Source organism: Nymphalis io, chromosome 17, assembly GCF_905147045.1.
Source record: "Nymphalis io chromosome 17, ilAglIoxx1.1, whole genome shotgun sequence".
NCBI classification, from domain to species: Eukaryota; Metazoa; Arthropoda; class Insecta; order Lepidoptera; family Nymphalidae; genus Nymphalis; species Nymphalis io.
The window spans coordinates 3,854,302-3,879,289 of NC_065904.1; the positions used below are offsets into that span (position 1 = coordinate 3,854,302).

A 24,988-nucleotide genomic window follows, 5' to 3' on the forward strand; every position below is an offset into this window, starting at 1 on the left:
TGTTGACGAGTTAGAGGGTAACTGACAGAAACACCAACAAATATATATACTGCTGCTGATCGATATTGCAAAGTTAATAATTTTGTGTCTAATCGCTCTTTTAACAGATTTATTTTATTTCTTTCATAGTTTCATCTTATGTAGTCTCCGAAATTTGGATTTATTATTATTAGAAGGATATTATCTGTTATATGTATGGTTCTACATAAATTTAACGTTTCATATAAAGCGTAATGGCATAGTAACTGTGTTTATTAAATAGTGCTTATTAAGTTTTTATAGATTACGGTTTTTTTATAAAATAAATCAATAAGTCATTTAATAATATTTTATCTAGTGGCAATTATTAGGAAGATAAGTCTGAGTAAATTAAATGGATAGAATATACTAGACCAGTTTTAACAACTGGTGCTGATTCAGCTGAACACCATCCCTTTCGTCAGGACTAAATGACCACCTGCTGTCTTTGTTAATCCCTTAAGTAAGAAAGAGATAGCGATATATTTAGTCTTTGATGTTTTTGATTTATGAAATAGATTAATATTTGTTTACAACCGAGTGATCATTGAACAGCATTTTTTAATTTCTTTAAGAATAATCTATCGAATTTGAATTAAAAAATAGATAATTATTTCAAGAATCGACTTTGATTACAGATTTAATGGATAATCGTTAGTGAGGAATATGATGGCGTCATAATTGTTATTGTATTATGTAGAGAAAAAATATGTATTCGATTTTTTTATTACAAACGTGGTAAATATGTTATTGAAATTTTAACGTTTTTCTTTATGTAAACGATTTATAAAATTTAACAACTAAATAAAATCAAAATTATGCGTCGATGTTTAATACACTAATTTAAAATATGAAATAGTATGTATACATATACATTTCATATTATATATATCTTTTAAATAACATTTATCACGAAACTACCCACAGCTTATTAAAATATACTAGTTAGATATAGCTTCCGGCGTCCAAACAACCCATTATTTAAGTTTCATTCCTCGCCTCTGTTATTTAATAGATACAAAAAATATAAGATAATTTAAAATAAAAACATATTATATTAACGTACGTAATATATATATACATCAAGTACGTTGCATAAACGGGCTCTTTCGATGTTATTTTTTTTAAATTTCGCAACTTCCTTTTAATATAATTGTTAAGAAGATTACCAAACTTCACTAAAAACAATAAGTACTTTCTAATAAAGTGGTTTTACGAATTAAATTTACAACAGAGCTTAATGTCCATGCTCATAATGTAATAAATAAATTAAGCTTAATTATAATTGTATATATATTGTACCTTCACTTAAATTTCAATGAATTAGTAAACAGGATTTAATTTTGTCACTTTTTTTCACAAGGCATCAGATCTAAAAATTTTGAATGACAATTATTAATTAATATTTATGGAAACATATTAATTTTAATAAAATATTATTAAAAACTTTTTCAATACAATTAATACTTTAAAAATATGTATAAATTATATTTTAATTAAAACTTTATATTTTTATTAAGTAAATGGAAACGTCCGATTATATTTACTAGTAGAAACTATATGGTTTACAGTAAGAGAATCTGAAGAGAACGATCGCATGAGTCAGGAAGAGAACGCGAACGCTAGACTCGTATATAAGCAGCGAGAGGATTAACATTTGTATTATTTGTGTGTGATAGTTATTGAGGCAACTCGTGTGGACATGGCTAAGTTTTTGGTAAGTATCTTATTATATCATGAAATTAAACTAATATTATAAATGTGTTTAAGTAATTTAATATATAATTTAAAGATGGCATAGTAATGTTAAGAAATTGGATAGAGTAACGTTCTTTTAAATTATATAATTATATATAAATAATTTATTGATTTTTGTTTTAAGGCTTGTTATATTAAACTCAAATAAGATTCGTACAAGAATGGGCAAGAAACTCTGTTGTTACTCTTTTTGTTTCGTCGATTTACACATGTTGATTATACGTGTTATTATCGTATAGGTAAAATTAATTGATATTATGTACTGCATAAAGTTAAGGTACATATAAATGTATTGACTATTTCATCCGTAATAATTAATTATTTCATTGTTTTCTTCCAGATTGTTACGTTAGCCTTAGTGGCTATTGCGACGGCGTATCCAGGTACTATATATATTTTTTTATCTGACTATTTACTATTTATTAATATTTATATTAAGTACTCTATTTCATCTTACTAATACTATTTATTATTATGGAATAGTTCCATAATAAATGAATTAGAACTTGGGTTGACTGTTACTGTAAGTGTGCTCACTGTAATAGTTTTTTTTTTTTTTTTAATAAATGCAAACATTTTGAATGGACTTATTGAAACTCATTAGTAGGAATATGTCAAATCATTAAAAAGTATTAAATTGTCCATGGCTAATATGTTTAACTAGATATATATGTCGGATACCTCTGTCATAATTAATTCGGGCAGAGTAAATTGATAGATAGATAAATTGAAACATGACCAATATAGTGCTAATTTGTTTTTTGTTCTTTAGGATACGGAGCGGGCGGTAGCTCTGGAGGATATGGCGGTAGCCATGGGGGCGGATTCGGTGACCATGGCAGTGGAGGCTTCGGGGGTGGCCATGGAGGCGGCCACGGCGGCGGCCAAGGCGGCGGTCACGGAGCTATTATCGGAGGGGGCCACGGCGCCGGTGTCGGTGGAGGCCACAACAGCGGTATAGGTGGAGGCCACGGCAGTGCTATTGGAGGCGGTCACAGCGGCGGATTTGGCAGTGGTCACGATAGCGGATTCGGCGGTGGTCACAATGGTGGATACGGCGGTGGTCATGATGGTGGATTCAGCGGTGGTCACGATGGCGGATTCAGCGGTGGCCACGAAGGCGGATTCGGCGGTGGTCACGAAGGCGGATTCGGCGGTGGTCATGATGGTGGATTCAGCGGTGGTCACGATGGCGGATTTGGCGGTGGTCACGATGGTGGATTCGGCGGTGGTCATGGTGGTAGTTTCGGGCATGGTGGTAACCACGGTGGTTTTGGAGACGACCATGGCTTCGGTGGAGGACATGGTGGACACGGCGGCTTGGGTCACGGTCATGGCAAATACTAAGAAACTTTGTAAATTATTTAAAATAAAATATTTGTGATATGTAAATATATTTAAAAAATAATACATGAGCGTTTTAATCAAATCTTAACAACCTAACAAGAAAAGAGCTATAAAAATAAGCGAACTTACCTAATTGTTTAGTACCTACATAAATAAAAGTATATTTTATTAGACAACAAAACAGACCTTTATTTAAATCATCTAATAAAACAAAATGAACTCAAAACGACTCAATCAGAAATAAATTTACTGGTGGTAGAGCTTGGTGCAAGCTCGTCTGGGTAGGTACCACCCACTCATCAGTTATTCTACCGCAAAACAGCAGTACTTGGTATTGTTGTGTTCCGGTTTAAAGGGTGAGCTAGTGTAATTACAGGCACAAGGGACATAACATCTTACTTCCCAAGGTTGGTGGCGCATTGGTGATGTAAGCGATGGTTAACATTTCTTACAATGCTAATGTCTATGAGCGTTGGTGACCTCTTACCATAAGGTGGCCCATATGCTAGTCCGCCTTCCTATTTTGTATAAAAAAAAAAAAAAAATTCAAATACAATGGCTTGCAATTAAATATAAGATTTAAAAAAAATACTTTATCAAAAGCTAAGTGTAGTTGTTCTTTTAGTAGTACTTTAAGAAGAGAAAAAAATTGATTTTTTTATTATGTTTCAGTACGAACATAGTCTCTATAGCATGTTTATATATTGTTATTTTTTGTGATGTAATTATATTTTTTTAAATTTTGTTACGAGATGAAGACAATTGTAATCGTACGTATGTATTCGCATCTTTAGTCTACCTGTACAGCCCGCACTCCTTCCCTAAACAAATCTCGGAGCAACTACTGTACTTTACATTCAATACGGCCAACTTACATTGCACTTGATTATGGATATGAAAACTATATTAATATTTTTTATTATTATCATTATCGACTTGGTGTGTCCCACTGCTGCTTGTCTACTTCCTTTCCACAATTCCCTATTTTCTACTATATAAAACTCGTTTCGTTTCGAAATTTCAGTTAAGAATTTTAAATTATTAAGGATCCTTAATAAGCACCAAGCTAAAAAATGGAAAGGAGGCCTTAGCCCAGCAGTGAGACATTAACAGGCTGTTACTGTACTGTAAGGATCCGTAAAAGATAAGTACAAATAATTACAAGTTACTCTGAACAAATACAAAAGTAACAATGTTACAATAAAATATTACAATTAAATTTCGTATAGATTTTTATTTCGGAAATCCGATGGCTTCGTTTACGATTGCGGAGCTCCATAACATCTCTGGATTGCACTTGCGGAAAGATTGTTTATGTCGATATTAATTCTACTATTTGTTTATATCAAATATATTCTTAAATATCATTTCAACCTTAATTTTATTAGCGGGTTACCTGTATAATTAATAATATATTTATTTAATATTCTAGTACTTGGGTGACCGATCTTCGCTCGGTTCTAATAATTAGTTTTAAAAAAATATTATTTTCAGGAAAGACTACATAACTACATATAAACTTAAACATTAACCCTTTATCTAAATACGAATTTTGAGCCAGAGTTGAGGCCGTGTCCAAGATAAAATCGAAAATATATAAAAATCCACCAAACCAATTAAATAATAATAATAATAAATTGTTTATTTATTCAAGTAACAAGACTCATATACAAAACTACAAAAAAAAATAAAGCGAGGAACATATCACTAATCGTTATAGTTTACTATAGTAGTTTAAGGGGGGTATAACTTATTCCCAATTCAGAACCTAAATTTAAGAAAGCACTAGAAAGTAAATAAGAGTTAGGACATTAAAGATCTAAATTCAGGTAGAAAAATATTATCTTATTATAATGAATATACGTTATTCTATTTTTTAATGTAATTATTATGATGTTATCTGACAGATAATAACTGTAAATTAAGGCTGTACATTACATGTATCGATAACACAAACGTGATTTTTATTTTAACTATAATACAAACAACCGATTAAAAGTAGCAAAACACTAGTAGATGTATCCAGTCTAATGACAATTAAGCTCGCTAAATTCCTGGGTTTATTCCACTTAATTTCTAATCTCGTATTTCTCTTACTATACGCGCATTGATTATTGTAAGAGCACCCGATATACAATCTACTTACATGAATATTAAGATAACCTTTTTTTTTTATAGAATAGGAAGGTATTGACTTTGGCATTGTAAGAAATGTTAACCATCGCTTACGTCACCAATGCGCCACCAACCTTGGGAACTAAGATTTTATGTCCCTTGTGCCTGTAATTACACTGGCTCACTCACCCTTCAAACCGGAACACAACAATACCAAGTACTGCTGTTTTGCGGTAAAATATCTGACGAGTGGGTGGTACCTACCCAGACGCGTTTGCACAAAGCTCTACCACCAGTATAATCTTATAGACAATTACTACTTTTATGAATTGGCATATTCTTAACAAATAAAAAATTAAAACTGTAAAAAAAGACAAAAGCGTAAGTATAGAGCTAGCACAGTTTACTGGTGGTAGGGCTTTGTGCAAGCTCGTCTGGGTAGGTACCACCCACTCATCAGATATTCTACCGCAAAACAGCAATACTTGATATTGTTGTGTTCCGGTTTGAAGGGTGAGTGAGCCAGTGTAATTACAGGCACAAGGGACATAAAATCTTAGTTCCCAAGGTTGGTGGCGCATTGGATATGTAAGCGATGGTTGACATTTCTTACAATGCCAATGTCTAAGAGCGTTGGTGACCACTTACCATCAGGTGGCCCATAAGCTCGTCCGCCTTCCTATTCTATACAAAAAAAAACAGTGTTGCAATGGGTTTATAAACATAATGTAAGGAATCACAAAAAACATGCAATAAGTTTGTATTTACGGGAACAACCTACATTATATTACATATAATAAATATGTAACCGATCGCTGTCTGTAAATGAAAAATTATATGAGTAAAAATTTGTCGGGGGCCTTTACAACGCAATGTAACCCAAAACAATGATTGTTAGAAATTTTGTCTGTTTGTCTGTTTATCTTTGCGTTTGTGCACGCTAATCGTTGAAACGGCTTAACTGCTTTCGATGCGGTTTTACGTATTGTGGCAAACTTCAATTAAAATTTATTTCAATCGGCTTATAAATAAAAAAGTTATTTCAATTTAAAGAATCATTTCGAAAATTTATTCGATAAAAATGCTATAAAATAATGTTCAGTTGCTAAAACCAATAAATAATAATATCTCACAATAATAAAACTAAAAATGTTGTATATTATACTGAAATATTTTAAGTCTGCTCTTAGTGATTTCTTTAATTTATACGCGGGTGAAACTACGGGCACAGCTAGTTAATTAAAAAAACATGGTTTTTACATAATTATGTGTTATTTTCCCACTTATAATTAACTACGTCATTAAAAAGCCAATATTAGACTCTTCTTAAAGAAAATCAAAACACTTCGCTGTGGTTTTCCCGAGTGTTACTTAAAGATATTATCGTACAGTGACAACGTCGCTTAATTTGTCTTTATAATTCATCTCGTGCTTGACGGTGAAGGAAAACATCGTGAGGAAACCTGCCTTTCTATGATGATCTTTCTATGATGATCTGAATATGATGTCTAATTTCATTGAAATTATGCCGCGTGTTTATTCTACCAACCCGCATTGGAGCAGCGTGGTGGAATAAGCTCCAAACCTTATCCTCAAAAAGGAAGAGGAGGCCTTAGCCCAGCAGTGGGAAATTAACAGGCTGTTAACAACGTCGAGCTCAGATAGTCCAATTTCTTGTCTTAACATAATATCACGGGTTCAAATTCTAGCAAATATCACTTATCTTAATAAGTTTAATTTGTTTATAATGCATCTCACACTCTTCGGTTTCTTCAATATAGGAAAACAAATTCAGACGCATGTGTATGTATGTGGATTTCATTGAAACACCGTTTTATTAAATTCACCAACGCCTTAATATGAGAGAATGTCTTTATAAGTGGAAAAATTAAAAGCCGATTTACCTTCAACAATTAACTAACTCTTAACCTACTTAAAAAAAAAGTTTTCAATTCGTATGTTTTACATGTTATGCGACACATATGTGAAGCGTATTAGCTATAGGTAGGTATTAATAAAACAAAATATTCGGTAAAACAATAGTAATTTATTCTTTTAATACATAATCTCTTCTAACAGAATACTCGCCTCAGGTCACAATTACTTCCACCGTCCATCAAATAAAGGCAACTCAATCTAAAGCACGAATATATTCACGAAAACGTCATCAGAAAATCTACATTTATTTTAGAAAAATACACGTCCTCAGTGCTTTGACCGACTATACTACGACTGCTATTTATTATTAAATACGAAACATATTGTTAATAAACGCAAATACGTTCACATATCCACGCGTCAACTGAAAGGCAACTTTTTACACAGAATAAAAAGAAAATTTACAAATATATATTATTTCCAATACAAAAAAAAAAAAAATTGCGAGTGCTACTATTCACGAGAATTGATGTATGTGAGCTCATGTACCGATTTCACGCACACATTAACGCGCTTACAGTGACAAACATAACGCTGACGTCATTTGACGCTCGAAATCATATGCTTACTCGGCTGACCGTACCGAGCGTTACACGATGTTTACTTAAAAAAAAAAACATTAAATCAATAATTGAAAAAATAACACGTTTAATATAAATTGCATATTACATAAATATATTAGCGTTCACAATTAACAATATGTCTCTGACTTTACAGTGCATTTTTACTTTGTAAAATGTGACAATAAAATTACTTAACGCTTTAACAAATGCACCAACTATGATGACCTAATCGTTTATACATTGAATCATTACAATGACTATATCCGCTTGTATACATATATTAATTACTATTTATTTACAAATACTAACGGCTATATACACATATTATAATTTATATATTATTATTATGTAAACAAATAAACTAAATCTCGTGTATCGACTAAGTATTTAAAGCATTTTCGAAGGCGAACAACCGAACACCATGATAACGTATTTCCAAGATTAATTTAACATGAACATTATAATTTTTAACTATCATTATCATTTTCGATATCCTAAATTGAACTCTCTAGACGATACGACTACGACGTGACGTCATAGCAGGGGGTCCAATTCTACTAACAAATTGTCAGTTCATCGCAAACGAATCGAAGCTTAATCGTTGCGGTTTATCAATTTTCCTATTATTTCATTTAATTATCGACTATTGCCATAAAAGTTAACAATTAAGTTTAGTTTTGAAGTAACAGTATACGTTAACGTCATATCGGTTCGTTTTCGATCCGAATAAATATAGAATAGTCAAAGTTGAATTGGAATTTAATCGGGAACGTTTAGTAATCGTTATAGATTAGTAGAATTGGCACCCCGTTTAATTTACTTAACAAACAGCTAGAGGGTGCAATCTGGAACGTAGCCTAATAAATAGATTTCAAACAAAACCAAATAAATTATTTTGTATTTAAAAAAAAATCTTACCCTGTTAAAGCGTGTTATAAATAAAAATAAATTATAAAATATTACAACAATAAATAGATTCAACCTGTATCTGGCACTCCGAGTAAACTTTATACACTAAACAGTGAGCAAATGCAATAAATAATAACAACATTACATAAATATTGTAACAAATTAATACAAATACTTGATTAGACGTACGCTGATGTTACAAGGACAAATTAAATAGCTGTTAAAATTCAGAGTCTAACATTGTCTTCAATATTCTATATAATTAGTATGATCAAAACATATACATTTGCGTCATTTTTAATTTAAAAAAAATAAATAAAAAAGACGAAGGTAACTAATGTACAGAAATATAGAAGTGTAAATTATACACCCAAAATAACGTGGACGCTAAACGTTCTTTTTTCACGAATCCACAATTAATACCATAGATCATTCAAGTTCTGGATCAATGAGATCACGTCAATTAAATATCAAAGTATTTTTGTACAGTCTCCTGGTACTTCCGCGATTGCCACAAAAACATAACACCATAAATAGGACCAAAGATAGGAGATTTTAATTTAATTATCACAAAGCCTAAGCTATTGAAGCTAGAAAATGTTTCATGCTAAAAAAGGAATTTTGCGAAAATCTCAAACGGTGAAAAATGGGAAGAAAAAGTATGACTTTCAAGTCTCGTAAATAAGTTTTTGATAACAAAAAAAATCGTATCACTGATATTTCTTGATAGGACGAAAGTCCGTGACGAGAAAGTATTATTACTTTAGACAAATATAAACATTCATACAGCTTTTTCTGTACATAAAAATCCGATTATTTATTAAGTCACACCTCGTTAGTCACCAACAATCGATCATCGAACAATCGAAAAATATAATTTATAGAAAATAAAAGCATAACTGATTTTAGCAAGCGATATCTATTCTAGTATTATAAAGGTGAATAGTTTGTTTATTTGAACGCGTTAATCTCAGGAACTAACACTCCGATATGAGAAAATCACTTTGCGTATGATCACGCTACGACCCACGAGGGTGGAGCACTAACATTATAACGCGGGTGCATTGCGCGGAACAGCTATTATAGTAATAAAATTGTTTTAGGAATGAATTATTGAAATTTACGTAATTTTTTTATGCAGAACGTTAAAAAAAAACTTTATGTGTTAAAATGCATTAATATTAGGCATGACTTTAAATACGTATTTTTATTAACGGTATTAATAACAAAATTATATTATATCATTTAAATTTTACAGCATATTTTCAGGAACAGACATAAAAATAGATTCGTTATTGCCCATTCACATACAAAATAATGCAATATTTAAAATCTTATTATTATATTTAAAGAAGTTAATTTAGGCCCTATATTTTAAATTTTTGCTTAATTTTTACATAGCCCAAGGCAAGAACACGATGAGATGTGAAATAATAAACTCAAGCCATTAAGTTAATTTCAAAACAAGCCTCGTCTCCTACATCCAGATGTGGTTAATTAAATACGACATAGTTTCGTTCAATATATTTCTCATGAATTTAACAAATAAAAATTTTGCGTATTTGTCCAATTCTATCGTTATTTCGTCTTTATTATAAAAATCTATCACATTTTCGCGCGTTACCGTCCAATATATCTATCCTTATCTAACCTTAAGCTTCATATGTACGTCGGGCAATGTTCCAAGCTCGTGCCACACGCATCGCACGCCCTGGCCTCTCTTTTATTAACCAACGTACAGGCGGGGCACTCCCGCCCTCCCGACGTGAGTGGCTCGATCTCGGGGCCTCTTTTGGATTTCCCGCACATTTCGCATGCGACTAAAGAGTTTTTGTTTAAATACGTGCAAGTACCGCACTGCCACTTGTCTCTTTTCGTCTCGTTTTGGTTATCCTGTCTCTCTCTCTCGTTACTCGCTCGGCTCGATGATCGTTCACGTTCGCCGTTCTGATGCTTCGGGGGCGATCGACGTGTGAAATCGGGTTCATCGAGCGAGACGACTAGTTGCGCCTTTAAATTGTAATTCGATTGAGGAACACTGGATACTGAAAAAATAATGGAATATTTTTTTAATGTAATATATTTGAAACAATTTAATTGAAACTGTGTGACATAAAATAATGAAAATAAATAAAACATATAATCTCACCTCCAGCACTTTTGGAACTATGACCTGGTTTGTGAACTCCATTTTCCGTCGGTTTTGTCTTCGTCTTGTCCAATTCCGCCGCAACAAGTCTCGTTGGTTTCTTTACCTTCTTAACTTCAGCTGTATTTGGCACCGAACCGTTTACATTATTCTGTTGCTTGATTACATCTTTCCTATCTTTTATCTCCTTCTTAGTCAATAGTTTCACTTTATCGGGAGCTGTTTTTAGAGTCACTAAGCCATCGGCTCTTGGATTACCGATGGGTTCTATGGTTTTCTTGGATTTTTTCTCTTCAATTTGTTTTTTTGCTAACTGCTTTGCCCTTTTCTGCTCCTGTTCCAGTTTCAACCGCATCAAGTTCTCATTTACCTTTGCCGTTCTATATACCTCTTCGTCGTAAGATCTGTCAAGGTGTAAGGCTTGAAGGCCGTCTTCTAAATCAAGCGTCGTTTGTTGATACTTCGATCTCCTTTCTTCTCGGTCTAACCTGTCAAGCGTTCTCGAATCCCTGTCCAATGACTGTGAAAATCCACTCCTACTATCCCCATCCTGATTTTTACTCGATAGATTTCTGAAAACATAGTCCCAACTCTCGTATGTGCCCATGCCGTCTTCCTTTGCTTTACTCAAAGTCGGCTGGGTGTCTGATCGGGGCAAACTAGGTAATGAAACGTCACTAAAGCCAGATCTCGAGGTACGCTTAGACCCTTCCGCATACTTGCTTTTTCTATGACTTCTCTCCTCTGGATGACGTTCAAATTTCCCATTTTCATAAACTGATTGTGCTTCTAATTCTATTAGCTGAGCTGTCGGTACAGCTGGATACCTGTATTGAGGCATAGGATATCCGTTCACCGGTACAGTTGCTGCGTGCTTTATTGGTGCGTATACTGGGGTTGGTATCATGTACGGGGCTTGAACAGGGTAGTAGTAGGGCACTGCCCCATAAGGGGTCATCATCGACACGGGATTACATTGAGGCACTGTGACTGGTATGTCGGGGTTCATATGAGGCATTGGATACATCATATGTGACGGTACCATGCTAGGTAACATATACGGATTTATTATAGGTTGAACGGGCTCTTCCAGGGGTTCAGAACAATTGCAATGCGACGTCACCGGGTATTGAGATTCATTGAGTCTCCTATGCGAATCTGATACTGTCGTTGGTATGTTCGAGTAAATTTCACCATCTGTCGACAAAACAGTTCATTGATAAAGATATCATTAATAGTAATGTACTTGCTTAACGAGATCATTTATTAGAAATCCAAGTCAGAATATTGTTAAATAGCCACATAAAATAGTTTAGCGTAACCGATATGCACGCAATCATCCACTTGCTGTTTTCTCATTTATTCGGGTACATTGGATGCGGTTAACAAAAATGAACAGTCGGCTGTGTGGCGAGCGTACGCACCGTCCCCGTAGCCCGCCAGGCGCGCGGCGGCGGCGGCGGGCGCGGCCACGTGCGCGCTGCGCTCGCGCGCCACGGCCGCCCACGACACGCGCGCGCCCCCGCCCCACACGCTCTCCCAGATTTGTGTCATAATCTGTGGGAAATCATTTGAAACTTACTATCTAATCTGTCTCTTCTACAATTTACAGTAACGGTTAAACATTTTCACATTTCACATATTATTTTCGTTATTTTTTCTTCGGTCAAAATTAATTATTGTTTTAACGTTTATTATTACACTGCCGGTGCGTATGAACGACTTTAACAATTTCGTAATGAAACAAAAAAAAAACAAATCGTTCATATTTCAAATTGAGACATCAAAGTGTCAATTTCGCGCCATAAATAAAAAAAGTGTATATGTATATATATGTATGTAGGTTGGTATATTACATATTTGTATTAAGCTCCTTAAATTTTAAGTTGTTCGCATACTATGTCCGATTAGTGATCCTGGCTAAAAAACACATACACATTTCTCTTTACAGAGGTTGCCTGGAAGAGATCACTATAAGTGATACAGTAACAGCCTGTTAATGTCCCACTGCTGGGCTAAGGCCTCCTCTCCCTTTTGAGGAGAAGGTTTGGAGCTTATTCCACCACGCTGCTCCAATGCGGGTTGGTAGAATACACATGTGGCAGAATTTCAATGAAATTAGACACATGCAGGTTTCCTCACGATGTTTTCCTTCACCGTTAAGCACGAGATGAATTATAAACACAAATTAAGCACATGAAAATTCAGTGGTGCTTGCCCGGGTTTGAACCCACGATCATCGGTTAAGATTCACGCGTTCTTACCACTAGGCCAATAAGGCCACCTTATATATATATATATTATATGTTACTAAATGTTTGTAAAGTGTGTGCAATAAAGGATTAATAAATAAACTAAATAAATGTAGACGTACTTATAAAAATACTACCCACAAATTACAATAGCTAGTGGTCACCTGACACTCGCAGTGCGCGATGAGCGCGTCGCGCGACACGGCGGCGGCCATGTCGGGGCACACGGGCGCGCCCAGCGACACGCGCCCCGCGCCCGACGCGCGGTAGCCCAGCGCCGCCAACATGCTCTCCGCGCCCGAGAGATTCGCCTCCACCTCGTGCTTGTAGAACCCCGAGTACAGCTAGCCGGTAACACGTATACGTTTTCATTGCACACGGATATAAAAACCATGTCATGCAATGTCAATGCCAAAAACCATTGAAAATATATTATACCCATGTTAGGCCTGTGATTTAACTGGTTCTCTCATTCAAACCGTAACAAAACAACCAAAAGTATAGCTATTTGTTGGCTTAACATACCACCGGTGAAAAATTACACGAGAGAGTAGAAGATACGACTGTTAAAAAGTACTAGTACTACTGCATATTTTAAATTTCAACGAGAACTTTAGTGATATCGTATCGCAGCTATATTTATAAATATTTAAACACTACTGTTTAACGGATATATCGTGGCTTAATCCTTTGAAGAGCTTCACCTATGAAACGAGAACACCGCATTATCGCTAACGAGTTAAAAGGCTTATTTAAATCTCATAAACTTGTTAACCTGGGAAACTTTTTAACTTTGAAAGAAATATTTATTTACAGACCAGATGTTAACCGCCTAAGAAATTTATTAATAGTTGATTTTTTTTTTTATTATTATTGTTATTTGTATTTAATGGAAACAAACAGTACATAATAAATTTTACAAATATCAAACATATTAACAAATAATTACCAACAAAAGTTTCCAATTATTGACTAACACATCACAGGCGTAGATACAATGGATAAATTATCAATCAATTAGAAATTATGTCCAAAAAAAGAGAGAGAGAGAAATGACAAATCCATTAAATGACAATTAATTAAATCAATACTACCATTAGTCAAAATATTTTTGATATAACGATTAAATTTGACAAGAAAGATATGAAATATATCCCAATATAAAAACACCTGGTTATACTTAGTACAACTCCTATTTAAAAAAAAATTTTAGCTAATTTAGTTTTGGTTACAGGAACATATAATGTTTCCTTACGCCTAGCATTGATATTCGGACAATGGAAAATCAATTTAGAGAGTAGATAGGGCGAATCAATATGATTATTTATATTTGAATATCTCGTTGAACACGTCGGTCAATGGCCGACATCGGTGTAACAAAATTAAAATACCAATTATAAGTTTATTTTGTACTAAGGACTTCGATAAAACGTTTATGCATACGTTCAATTTTACTGAGGATTCCACACAGCAGACGCATACTCTAAAATTAATCTTACAAAGCATTATATAGTAGGATAAGCGTTGACGGATACTTAAATACATTAAATATCCTCAGCACAAAAGCATCCGGTACGCCTTATATAACCGCCGTATATAACCGACGTGTTCGTCGAAAAGTACCTTAGAATCAATAAAAAAAACCGAAATCTTTAATTATATTGACTCTAGAAATTACTTCCCCATCTAATTGATATGTTAAATCAATAACCAATTTCTTTCTGGTAAATGTTATAACGTTACATTTTTATTATATACATTAATTACAAAGAATCTATCCTGGCTTATCTACTTATATCTATCAAATCATACATAATATATTTTACAATATACTCGGTGGTGGGTGAGGTAGGTTTGGTGCAAGCCCGTCTGGGTAGGTACCACCTCACTCATCACATATTCTACCGCCAAACAGCAATACTTAACATTGTGTTGTTTCAGTTTGAAGGGTGAGTGAGCCATTGTAACTACGGGCACAAGGGACATAACATCTCAGTTCCCAAAGTTGGTGGTGAATTAAAAGATAAAAGGAATGGTTAATATTTCTTACAGAGCCAATGTCTATGGGCGATGGTGATAACTTACCATCGGGTGGTTCATTTGGCAGTCAAATTAAATAATAATCAGGGCTATGCGCGGACCCAAACATCAATACATTGGAAACTCTCTTTGAACGGCAAGAGATCAGTGTAATTACAGGTACATGGAACATATAACTTTGGTTACAGTCATATGACGACTATAAACCTAAAAGAATGCTTTTTATCTACTTGTAAAGGTGCCCATTCATATGCCAAAAAGGCAACCCACCATCACCCATTCTATCCATCTGGATATTACCAAACGGTTAGACCACCGTCCACTTTCCTACAATCCCCATTCTGATTTTTACTTGATACATTTCTGTAAACAAACCCAAACTCCGTATGGTATGTACCCATACCATCTTTGCTCTAAAGTCGGTTGTACTTACCCGTATAACTCTATATTCCTTGCGCCAAGGTTGTGCGAGCAAGTTTCCAGCATATCTAGCGATCGCGGCCCAGCCGATGCCCGCTCGGTACGCACTAAAATCGGGCAGCTCATTAACCGTGCGCTGGAATACCTTCCCCGTTTCTGCTAAACCAAACTTGCATTCGTGAGGCACTAGAGTTAAGTATTCGAGGATATATCCTGAAATAAAATATATATTATAGTTTAATAGCTTTCTTAAAAAAAGGCCAGTATTTTATAATACCTAACATACAAGTTATTTTGTAGTGGTTTTTTTATCTAAGAGAGTGTGACGTGTGATCCAATTGTAATCATATTTTTTTATGTCACAACTAAGATGCAAATATATCGGAAATGTAGTTAAAAAAAAGTTGTAATTGAGTTAAAAAAAATAAAGTAGAGCCTTTAAATGTCCCATATTTGGATTAAGATTTTTAGAAGGTTTGACAGTGAATAACTCGCTGCTCAACGCAGATTTCTCACAAGGTTTTCCTTCACCGCCCAGCTCGTGATAAATTAAAAATACGAATAAGACAAATGAAAATTCAGTAGTTATTGTTTTTCAACTCATAATCTTCGGTTAAAATTGACGTGTTTCAACCAGTCAAGAATTTAGGCGCTTATAATTAATTTTAAATGAGAAAGTATGTATGGATATTTGCTTCTCGAGACTGAGAAATTTGACGATTTCTAATAGGTTTAGAATACCATTACACTCGTATGGATGAAACATAATATTTTTTTTATTTTAATTAATCTTTATAATTAAATTTTAAAATAAAAAAAAAGTTTAATCACATTATCTTACACCGAGCGAAACGAGCGGAAATTTAGTAGCTAATTAACATTCAGTATTAATTTAATTGTAAATTAAAAATAATATAACGATATAAAAATGTATGAAGCAAGAAATGAAGGTATAGATACGTACTAATAGATATTGAAGAGCATTATTCAATATTAGATATCAAAAAAATGTATACTTAATTAATATTATATTTAATTATAAATATTGAATAACTTCTACCTTCTAGCTTCTTCTTCTGTTGTAGTTTCTCAGGGCTATCATCGATCTCTAGATAACTGTAATGCGCGTCCTCAATGCGTCGCCACAAGGCCGGTAGACGCTCCCTCAACACCGTGTCCCCCATGCCCACGCACGAAGTCATAACCATCACAATATTGTTATGTTACCGAGTGAAAACTGGAAATATATTCGATATAAATAATTGTTTTTATATATAAATCATTTACATTTAAGAAATCTATTCAAAAATCCAATTCCATCCAATAAAAAAAAATCCAAAATTTTTCCTCAAAAGGAAAGGAGGTACAAGGAATGAACCTCTAGGTTCTTTCGTTCCTCTCCTGTTAAAGAAGAATTTTGGGACTGATTGATGACTGTCGATGTCAGAATTTCGACAGATAATGTTTCCTCACTATGCTTGTCTCTAGCGCTGAATACAAATTAACTCTGTATAAACTCAGTGATTTTTGTCCGGATTTAAACTCTGTAACCTTCTGTTAAAATCCACGTACTCTTTTCACTGGGCGATTCGGCTTTTTCACGAGTAACGATAAAAAAACTGGACAGATTTAATGTAATCCCCATTGACGATAAGACAGATAAACATGATAAATGTATTTCTAATGGATCAAACAAAATACACGCGAACCAACGTCAAGAATAGTCAACAATAATACCATAGATTTTTTTCAAAAAATATATGAAATACAAATACATAATATCAGTATATTTTATTGTTTCTTTATTGTGATTATTAAATAAGAGAATTCTTGTAGCCACAGCTACACTTAACTACACTGTAATTACAACTGAACAATGTTTTAAAAGCCTTGTAATTTGTTCTACATTTAATATTACATTATGTTTTAAAGAATGATAAGTCAAATTTAAAAAAAAAACTATTCAAATGCGCTTTAAGAGCACTGGTGAAATGTCACTTACCATAGTAAAAAAAACTCATTTTTTTAATTCACATTAATATTCCACCCGTGCCAAGATGGGATAACCAGTAGAATATAAATACTATATTTTGATAATTATAGGATCAATATTTATACCATACCATATTATCATTAATTAATTTATTGAACAAAAATGTCAAAGGTTAATTAAATGTCTAGAATCAACAATGGACTGCAACCTAACAATATATGCGGAACCATGACAACGGCCATTATTAAACTGTCTGCAGTTTTGTATATAAATTAGGTGTGGTTGCTATCAGAGGTTATCAGCCAATGAGTCATGAAAGAGTACAATACACTTTTATATGACTCATTGCAATCGATTCAAAGGTTCGATCAATAATATAAGAAGGTTTATCTTCAAGGGTTATCATCAATTTTTTTTTTGTATTTAGTAATATCCATTTTTTGTTTTAGTTGCTATTGTTGACCATGGTAGAGAAATGTTATAAATATATCCATTAAGTCTGTGTTTTCTACTAATTTTTTTTATATATTGGCATTATTAATAATGATTAAATAAATTATTACTCTCATTTTTATTTGTATTTTTAATCTGTAAAAACCTGATTGTGTCTGTCTTGTTTATTTAAATGGTATAAATGCAAAATATAACTTATGTTTTCTTATATAAAAGATAAATACAGAATAATTAATGTCTAATGTAAATCTTTTAAAGCTTACTATTTATGTGTAATTGTTATCATTTACTTATGCTTAGCATGCTTACAATACAATATCAATACTTTACTTGATTGTTATTGATATTTAAATATTAGTTTTTATTTATTATACGAATCAGCTATAGTTATATACATGTAGTATGTATATATCTTATATATTTATTAATAATGTCTGTACATATTCTCTTTATTTTAATTTAGTCATTCCTTAGAGTAAGGACAAAACTGATGATTTGTCCTTACTCTAAGGAAAAGCCTAAAGGAAAATTCCCCTATTCCCCATTGAGTATATATTTACCAATGGGGACTGATGTAAAGAACATATTTATTGTTTTTTGGGTCCTTTAAAAAAATTTATTATTTAAAAAAAGATTGTAAAATATAAAAACTATTTATAAACTATTTATAAGTATTATTAACTATTTTATTTTACTTTATAGAAAAATTCATTGTTTTCAAAAAACTATTGTATATAATATAGGCCCGATTATATGAAAAAATTACACAAAGCACATTGCTGTTTTATTTATTTTTACATTATTATATATTTATCTTGATTTTTGTATAAATTAAATACATCATACTACTTAAATATAAAATAATATTCCTAGCAAATATAGTATCTTAGTTAATAATAAAAATTGATTTTAAATTTAGAAATTATTTAATTTTCTCTCAGCAATATTTGTTTATTTAATCACTATACAATATAATGCACATTATATCTTAACAACAATGATTGTTTTTCATAATTTAAGCACCAACATATTCAAAACAATATAGAAGTTGTACTATTAAAATTAGCCATTAATTTTAATCAAACACAATTATTTATATACACTATTGTGTATTTCATTCGCGTAGTAAAAAGTAAATACGGAAACATGCGCATTTGAGATCGTGTAATTAAAGAATAATAGTAAAGTAACACATGTGGTATGAACAGTGGAATAAATATCAAATAACTCGCAGGAAGTGGACTAGAACAATTTGTTTCAATGCTAATTACGCTTAAATGATAATTAAACCCGTATTACTCACCTTGTATGAAGACATTCTTTGCTAGACGTCAAAATATATTTCAATGCACCGAATCAGCGAATGTAGAGCGGACAAAAATAGTACACCAAAAATAACAAAGAGGGTTTGATCTATATTCCAAATATAATCCAAATATCGTCATAAAATTATTCTTGTATTTCTAATTTGAACTAAAATACACATTACAAGATAGTTGTAGAATTTATTACCGATAAGAAAAAATGGTAAAACAAAATTGAGAGAATTTGTTTTGACGTTTCTCTGTGTTAGACAGACGTAAAACGACAGCAATAAGCAAATAGTCCTACAGAGTTGCCAGCTACAGAATAGATTACCCCTGAAACTACGGCTACATTACTTATTTCTAAGACTCGCTTTATACCTTAAAAAACTGAAAATTATACTCAAAGGAATCTCGGAGGGGTCACTAAATATTTAATATAACAAAGACAACAATGCATAGTATAAAATGTGTAAAAATCATAAGTAACTAGTTGGTGCCGTGGCACCGTAAAAAAGGTACCTATGTCCTTCCTTAAGCTTCGGGCTTGCTTCATACTCATTAAAATTGGTTTAGTGGTTTAGCCGTGAAAGCATAGCGTAACAGATAGATAGACAGAAATACATAAATAAATATATTTAAAAACAAAAAACACCTTAATGTCTATTTTATTGAAATTTGACATTTATAGAATTTCTCGTTACATTTATACATGAATATAATATTAGAATTTAGAAAAGACATAAATATTAGAATTTAGAAAATGGTTAAATACAATATATTTAAAGACATATTAAGACAGGAAGAAATAGAAATTTTTTTCGATGTAAGTAAGACATCACAATATCATGGATGTATTTTACCTCCGGTACGTTGATCTAGTGGCTGGCTTATTGATGATGATATTATGAAAAGCTGCAGTTCTTAAGTCCTGGATTCAATCTCCAGGTCGTGTTAATAAAATGTTATTGGGTATTTCTGTCAAAAAAATGTCATCAGAGGTCCGAAGTTTTCAGTAAGCACCTAAAATCTTTGGTCTTGCGCCAGAACTTCTCCGGTCATATCGGATTATGACAGTGAGAGAATAGAGAATGCATCCACACTATATTATTTCATCCAGTTACAGTTAGTTAGTCTCCATTAGGCAAGACCGCTGTGTTAGAAATCGGCTAGTACATCATCATCGTTTATTTTATCGTAAGAAATTTACAAAATCTTACTTTTACAATTTCTGTAAATTGAAATTGAAATGTGAAATTTTGATAATTGTTCATAAAGAGTTAATCTATTTTATTCTATTTGTTATATTATCGAAATTGATTTTTGTTAAGTATGTCTATGAATTTCCAACAGTTGGGCTAAGGTCCCTTTGAGAAAAAGGTTTTACTTGGTGTTAGTGGCTTTATGTAAGCCCATCTAGGTAGGTACCACCCACTCATCAAATAATCTACCGCCAAACAGCAATACTTAGTTCCGTTTTGAAGGGTGACCATACCATTGTAACTACAGGCACAAGATATGACATCTTCGTTCTCAAGATCGGTGGCACGTTGGTGATATAAGGAATGGTTAATATTTTTTATATCGCCAATGTCTATGGGCGGTGGAGACCACTTGACTTAAGGTGACCCATTTGCACGTCCACTGCATATAATTTACATATAACATAAAAAAAGGTTATTCCACCATGCTGCTCCAATTCCTGCGCCATTTAGCCTTTTTATTATCCATTCATTTTTAGTCACAAAAGAAAAAAAACACATTATGCCCGGTTTACATTATTCCAGTCCAGCGATCTAGTCCAGTACTGGATTGCTTACTGGACTAGTTCGCTGGACTGGAATAATTTAAACCGGGCATTAAGCCAACTTGTCGTTTCCACTCATTTTTATTTTTTAAACAATTTTATAAAAAATAAGCAAGATCAGCTATTTAATTGTCATTTCTTGACATAGTATGGCAACATTTGACAGTTGTCACGATAAAAAATAACAGTTAAAGCGCCTAATACAAAATTCTCAGTTTTATCATAATAAATGGATATTTATTTTGTAGATAATGCAAGACAACATGAGATCGAAACATTCTATGAAGTATACAGTACATTTTTTTGCTAGATACAAATAAATATCTGTCTTGGCTTATTCATTACAATTATTATCGATTTCTAGGCCTGTCAGCGATACAGGGACTACTATAGAGGCTTTCCAAAAGCGCATCATCCCTTGATCTACTTTAAAGACCCGGAATACATGTGGCAATGCCCGCAAGAAATGACACCGTATGAATTGTTTTTACTTTTATCGCGTTTAAATTTTCTTCATTATCATTATGCGTACAATTTTAAACATGCTTATTTTTGATAACTTTATATTTTTTATCTATATCTTTTATAATTCCAGAACATATTTATCATTCCCTATGTATCATGTGAAATATAAGCAGCCGGTTGTGTTGCCAAGCAACACTGGAAGAACCAGTGGTTTCCCCGCCTTACCGAACCGCACTCTTGGTGGTCGCTTTAACAAAGCGGCATGTAAAGCCTTTGTTAGATAGACATGAATACATTTTCTTGAAGCCATTTGTATTATTTTAATTTATTCGATATAAAAATACAAATTTATTAAAATTGTATTTTTTTATTTTTTTATAATAGGTATATAAGTAAACAACCTGTGAGAATTATTATTTTTATGACAGTTATGTTCTATGACATTAGACCACTCTCATAATATTCTTAAGTTCTAATTAAAATCAAATTTAAGTATTATGATAAACAATTATCTAATTAATAAGGCAATTCTGGACAATGCCTTGGAGTCAATATCTCAATACATATATTCATGGATTTTATTCTCCCATATAACCAGCACTTATTATAATTAAGTCAATAATATTATTAGTAATAATGTTTTTTTTATATATATTAAATATTACGGCGATAAAGATTTTTTTGATATAATTATCGTGCCATTATAATTTGAAATAAAATGATGATGAAAATTCAGGAATTCTTAAAATAATTAGTTTGAATTCATTCAGACCGATACTACCGCTTCTATCAAGATTAATTTCTTCTAATATCTGAAAACAAAATGAACTTCAAATTATCAAACAAGTCGAATAATTATTTTGTTGGAAGATAATCTTGAATCTCATAGATATAAGTTATCAAAGATTTTTTAACATTGTCATATTATCACTTTATCAATATTTCGTATTATATTTCAATACCTGCCTAATAACTATTCGGGGTCGTAAAATACACCATACAATATATATCGTAAAATACATAAGAAATGTTTTTAACACACAAATGCACACATACAATCATCGTATTATAAATGCGAATTTTATAAAGCACCTAGCCCCAAAGAAGGACATAGTCTGTTTTTTATACTTAAAACGTGCTCTCCCTAAACCACGACCGAAAATTAGTGCGACTTTAACTTCGATCAATAATGTAAATTATTAATCGAAGCCGAAAATAAAACTAAGTCTCCCGTGTATGTCTGTTTGTCCGAACGCAATAAACTCAAAAACTATTGTACGGATTTTCAAAGGGTTCACTAACAGCCGGAGTGATTCATGAGGTTTCGGTGTACCTATAATTCATTAAAATTTTGTGAAAGTTGCCTGCAATATGTCGATGATTGTTGAATATCAGAAAATCATGCCAACTTGGAGTTTTATATATGTATGTACATATGACTAAGAGTTATATGTATTACGATATAAACGTTATAATTATATAAACCCTTATTGTACTCGTTAGAAACCTAGTTAAATAGTTCGGGTTCGGGCCAATATAAAATTATTTGATTTTTCAGTCGATGATTCTCAGTAACAACCCAGAGCCTGGAAATTGGAAGTGCCTGTACACTCCTCAAAAGGGAACCTTCAAAACCTTCTCCTCAAAAGGGAGAGGAGGCCTTAGCCCAGCAGTGGGACATTAACAGGCTGTTACTGTACTGCACACTCCCGTGTCCCGACGAGCACGTAAAAGCGTAGGTCCTGCATCTAAACTTTTTCCGGTCGTGTCGGATTGCTGTCCTATCGGAGTATAAGAGTAAGGGAATATAATATGTCCTGTGCGATTAAGATTGGCCGCCATAGCTGAAATCAGTGAGGAATATATTATATTATTCATTAAATAGCCTTTTTAGCTTCAAAAACTTTATCAGCTTTTATGTATTACTTACCACTTTAGCGATTTTTAATTTAGACTCTTTGTCCAGACAGTTTGCACGATTATAGGGATCCCATGTCAAACGGTCCAAAATATTGCAAATGTCATTTGCTGATATTTGATTATCTTCATCAATATCTGTAATCATCATCATCGTATAACACAGAAATCATAAAAAGTACATAATTAATACTAGAATCGTAACGCAAGGCTACTAAACGAAACCTATACAGACGTCTCTAGCCAAGAAATATTTAAAAAAAATGTTCCAAATCATAGTTAGATGGGCTTGGCTTATTTAACCTGTGACCCAGAGCCTGCTACATTGTATTCGTAACCCTAATTTACATTCGTATGGTTTCCTTTAAACGGTTGTTGTAGTCGATGTTATGTTTTTATTTAAAACATATTACCAAACACTTTAAAAGCCCATGCAGCTTTGACTTCTGTCGGACACTCAGGACTCATCGCAGAGCACAGATCAAGTAAATCCTCAAAAGAGAAGCAATCGTCATTGTTAGAAGAAAACACTCGAAACAGACGATCTTGAAACGGATTATTCTGTAATAAAGTCAAGCAAATTGTTTAATTACAGTAAAATCTTAAGATGTCATCATGTAGGTAACATTTTCATGACTCATGACGAAAAATGAAAAGCACTTTTAGGAGCATACGTGAATTAAGAGTAGGTATATTAATTTTCAGGTCCAATTAGACGAATATCAGAAACGTTTTTGGTATAGTTAAGCTTGTTGACACATGTGTTCTAATTTTTTAGTCGCTTTTTTTTTAAATTTATATTATTTATTCATTGCGTATAAATTTAAAAAGGATTTTTTGTGATACCTACATATCTTATTGCTATTTAGTATAAACTAAGCAAATGTCGTATTAAACGATTCTCACCTTCAAAACACCGAACTTATTAATAATATCTTCTTTTTTTATTCTGTGAGAGTAATTCGCAGCCACTTTCTCTGGTTCGATAGAATAAAACTTTTTCATTAAACTGGAATACACAACACGAGTAGTCATTATTTTATATAAAAATAGTAATCCAATTAAATATTGACTTATCCTTTTGTTAATTTTTAAAAAAAAATTACCAATGTAATGTTTAGTATTTTTTTAACTAACTTATTCTAAGACTCGTACTGCAGTTTTATGGGGTTGGGTCGGGTGTTATGTAGGTACCCTAATTCCTTTTCTCAACCACTGCCGAATAAAATGTACTTACTGCAAAATTTCTCCCTTGGTCAGATAAGTCAAGGATGCATAGTCCTCTAAAACATCTTCCGTTAAACCTGCGTATTTCGTTTCACATAAACCCATTTTATAAAGAAACTAATCGTATTGATCACAAAAGCAAACAAATTAGCGTCTATTAATCCATATCTTATCGTAGTAATTGCGATAAGGAATTTCAAATGAAATATTTTGTATGTGTTGTTAATGTTATATATGTTTCATTGTTTTATTCATATCCGAGTACATATGGAAGTTGTTTATGTAAAGAAAAGGAAAATAAAAATAAAATAAT

At 32.6% G+C, this 24,988-nt stretch overlaps 4 protein-coding genes across 10 annotated transcripts; 2 read left to right on the plus strand and 2 right to left on the minus strand.

Moving 5' to 3' along the window:
* The first annotated feature begins 1,620 nt into the window (after positions 1-1,620).
* On the plus strand, positions 1,621-3,194 carry LOC126774765 (holotricin-3-like). Of its 4 annotated transcripts, none has more exons than XM_050496308.1 (4): positions 1,621-1,735; positions 2,117-2,159; positions 2,549-2,848; positions 2,897-3,194. In XM_050496308.1, the coding sequence occupies exons 1-4, from the start codon at positions 1,721-1,723 to the stop codon at positions 3,121-3,123; spliced, it is 585 nt and encodes a 194-aa protein (XP_050352265.1). In that variant the 5' UTR covers positions 1,621-1,720; the 3' UTR covers positions 3,124-3,194. The 4 variants fall into 4 exon arrangements, with proteins under 4 accessions (XP_050352265.1, XP_050352266.1, XP_050352267.1 ...); XM_050496309.1 differs by having other exon boundaries at positions 2,549-2,824; XM_050496310.1 differs by having other exon boundaries at positions 2,549-2,824; positions 2,921-3,194.
* A 4,071-nt stretch (positions 3,195-7,265) lies between these two features.
* Positions 7,266-19,515, minus strand: LOC126774756 (uncharacterized). 2 transcript variants are annotated; one of them, XM_050496291.1, is made up of 7 exons: positions 19,259-19,515; positions 16,570-16,746; positions 15,523-15,722; positions 13,214-13,393; positions 12,222-12,354; positions 10,798-11,994; positions 7,266-10,693 (listed from the first exon to the last, which is right to left on the minus strand). In XM_050496291.1, exons 2-7 carry the CDS (start codon positions 16,715-16,717, stop codon positions 10,308-10,310), a joined length of 2,244 nt encoding a protein of 747 aa, XP_050352248.1. In that variant the 5' UTR covers positions 16,718-16,746; positions 19,259-19,515; the 3' UTR covers positions 7,266-10,307. The 2 variants fall into 2 exon arrangements, with proteins under 2 accessions (XP_050352248.1, XP_050352249.1); XM_050496292.1 differs by lacking the exons at positions 15,523-15,722; positions 16,570-16,746; positions 19,259-19,515 and adding an exon at positions 13,488-13,788.
* Positions 19,516-20,002: 487 nt separating this feature from the next.
* On the plus strand, positions 20,003-21,840 carry LOC126774769 (uncharacterized). 2 transcript variants are annotated; one of them, XM_050496317.1, is made up of 3 exons: positions 20,003-20,085; positions 21,431-21,540; positions 21,662-21,840. In XM_050496317.1, exons 1-3 carry the CDS (start codon positions 20,023-20,025, stop codon positions 21,813-21,815), a joined length of 327 nt encoding a protein of 108 aa, XP_050352274.1. In that variant the 5' UTR covers positions 20,003-20,022; the 3' UTR covers positions 21,816-21,840. The 2 variants fall into 2 exon arrangements, with proteins under 2 accessions (XP_050352274.1, XP_050352275.1); XM_050496318.1 differs by lacking the exon at positions 20,003-20,085 and adding an exon at positions 21,230-21,352.
* On the minus strand, positions 21,814-24,807 carry LOC126774767 (calcium and integrin-binding protein 1-like). Of its 2 annotated transcripts, none has more exons than XM_050496311.1 (5): positions 24,686-24,807; positions 24,355-24,457; positions 23,862-24,009; positions 23,462-23,586; positions 21,814-22,343 (listed from the first exon to the last, which is right to left on the minus strand). In XM_050496311.1, exons 1-5 carry the CDS (start codon positions 24,778-24,780, stop codon positions 22,233-22,235), a joined length of 582 nt encoding a protein of 193 aa, XP_050352268.1. In that variant the 5' UTR covers positions 24,781-24,807; the 3' UTR covers positions 21,814-22,232. The 2 variants fall into 2 exon arrangements, with proteins under 2 accessions (XP_050352268.1, XP_050352270.1); XM_050496313.1 differs by lacking the exon at positions 21,814-22,343 and adding an exon at positions 23,133-23,375.
* Between the last annotated feature and the right edge of the window lie 181 nt (positions 24,808-24,988).

Excerpts from the sequence above, each read along its gene's own strand:
- LOC126774767 (XM_050496311.1), bottom strand. The coding sequence starts at position 24,780 with ATGGGTTTATGTGAAACGAAATACGCAGGTTTAACGGAAGATGTTTTA. Across the intron at positions 24,458-24,685 it reads ACCAAGGGAGAAATTTTGCA|TTTAATGAAAAAGTTTTATT; the intron begins GTAAGTACATTT and ends TGTGTATTCCAG. Across the intron at positions 23,587-23,861 it reads ATGGGCTTTTAAAGTGTTTG|ATATTGATGAAGATAATCAA; the intron begins GTAATATGTTTT and ends TGATGATTACAG.
- LOC126774769 (XM_050496317.1), top strand. The coding sequence starts at position 20,023 with ATGGTTAAATACAATATATTTAAAGACATATTAAGACAGGAAGAAATA. Across the intron at positions 20,086-21,430 it reads AAATAGAAATTTTTTTCGAT|GCCTGTCAGCGATACAGGGA; the intron begins GTAAGTAAGACA and ends ATCGATTTCTAG. Across the intron at positions 21,541-21,661 it reads TGCCCGCAAGAAATGACACC|AACATATTTATCATTCCCTA; the intron begins GTATGAATTGTT and ends TTATAATTCCAG.
- LOC126774756 (XM_050496291.1), bottom strand. The coding sequence starts at position 16,717 with ATGGTTATGACTTCGTGCGTGGGCATGGGGGACACGGTGTTGAGGGAG. Across the intron at positions 15,723-16,569 it reads ACAGAAGAAGAAGCTAGAAG|GATATATCCTCGAATACTTA; the intron begins GTAGAAGTTATT and ends ATTTTATTTCAG. Across the intron at positions 10,694-10,797 it reads TAGTTCCAAAAGTGCTGGAG|TATCCAGTGTTCCTCAATCG; the intron begins GTGAGATTATAT and ends TTATTTTTTCAG.
- LOC126774765 (XM_050496307.1), top strand. Across the intron at positions 2,160-2,548 it reads TATTGCGACGGCGTATCCAG|GATACGGAGCGGGCGGTAGC; the intron begins GTACTATATATA and ends TTTGTTCTTTAG.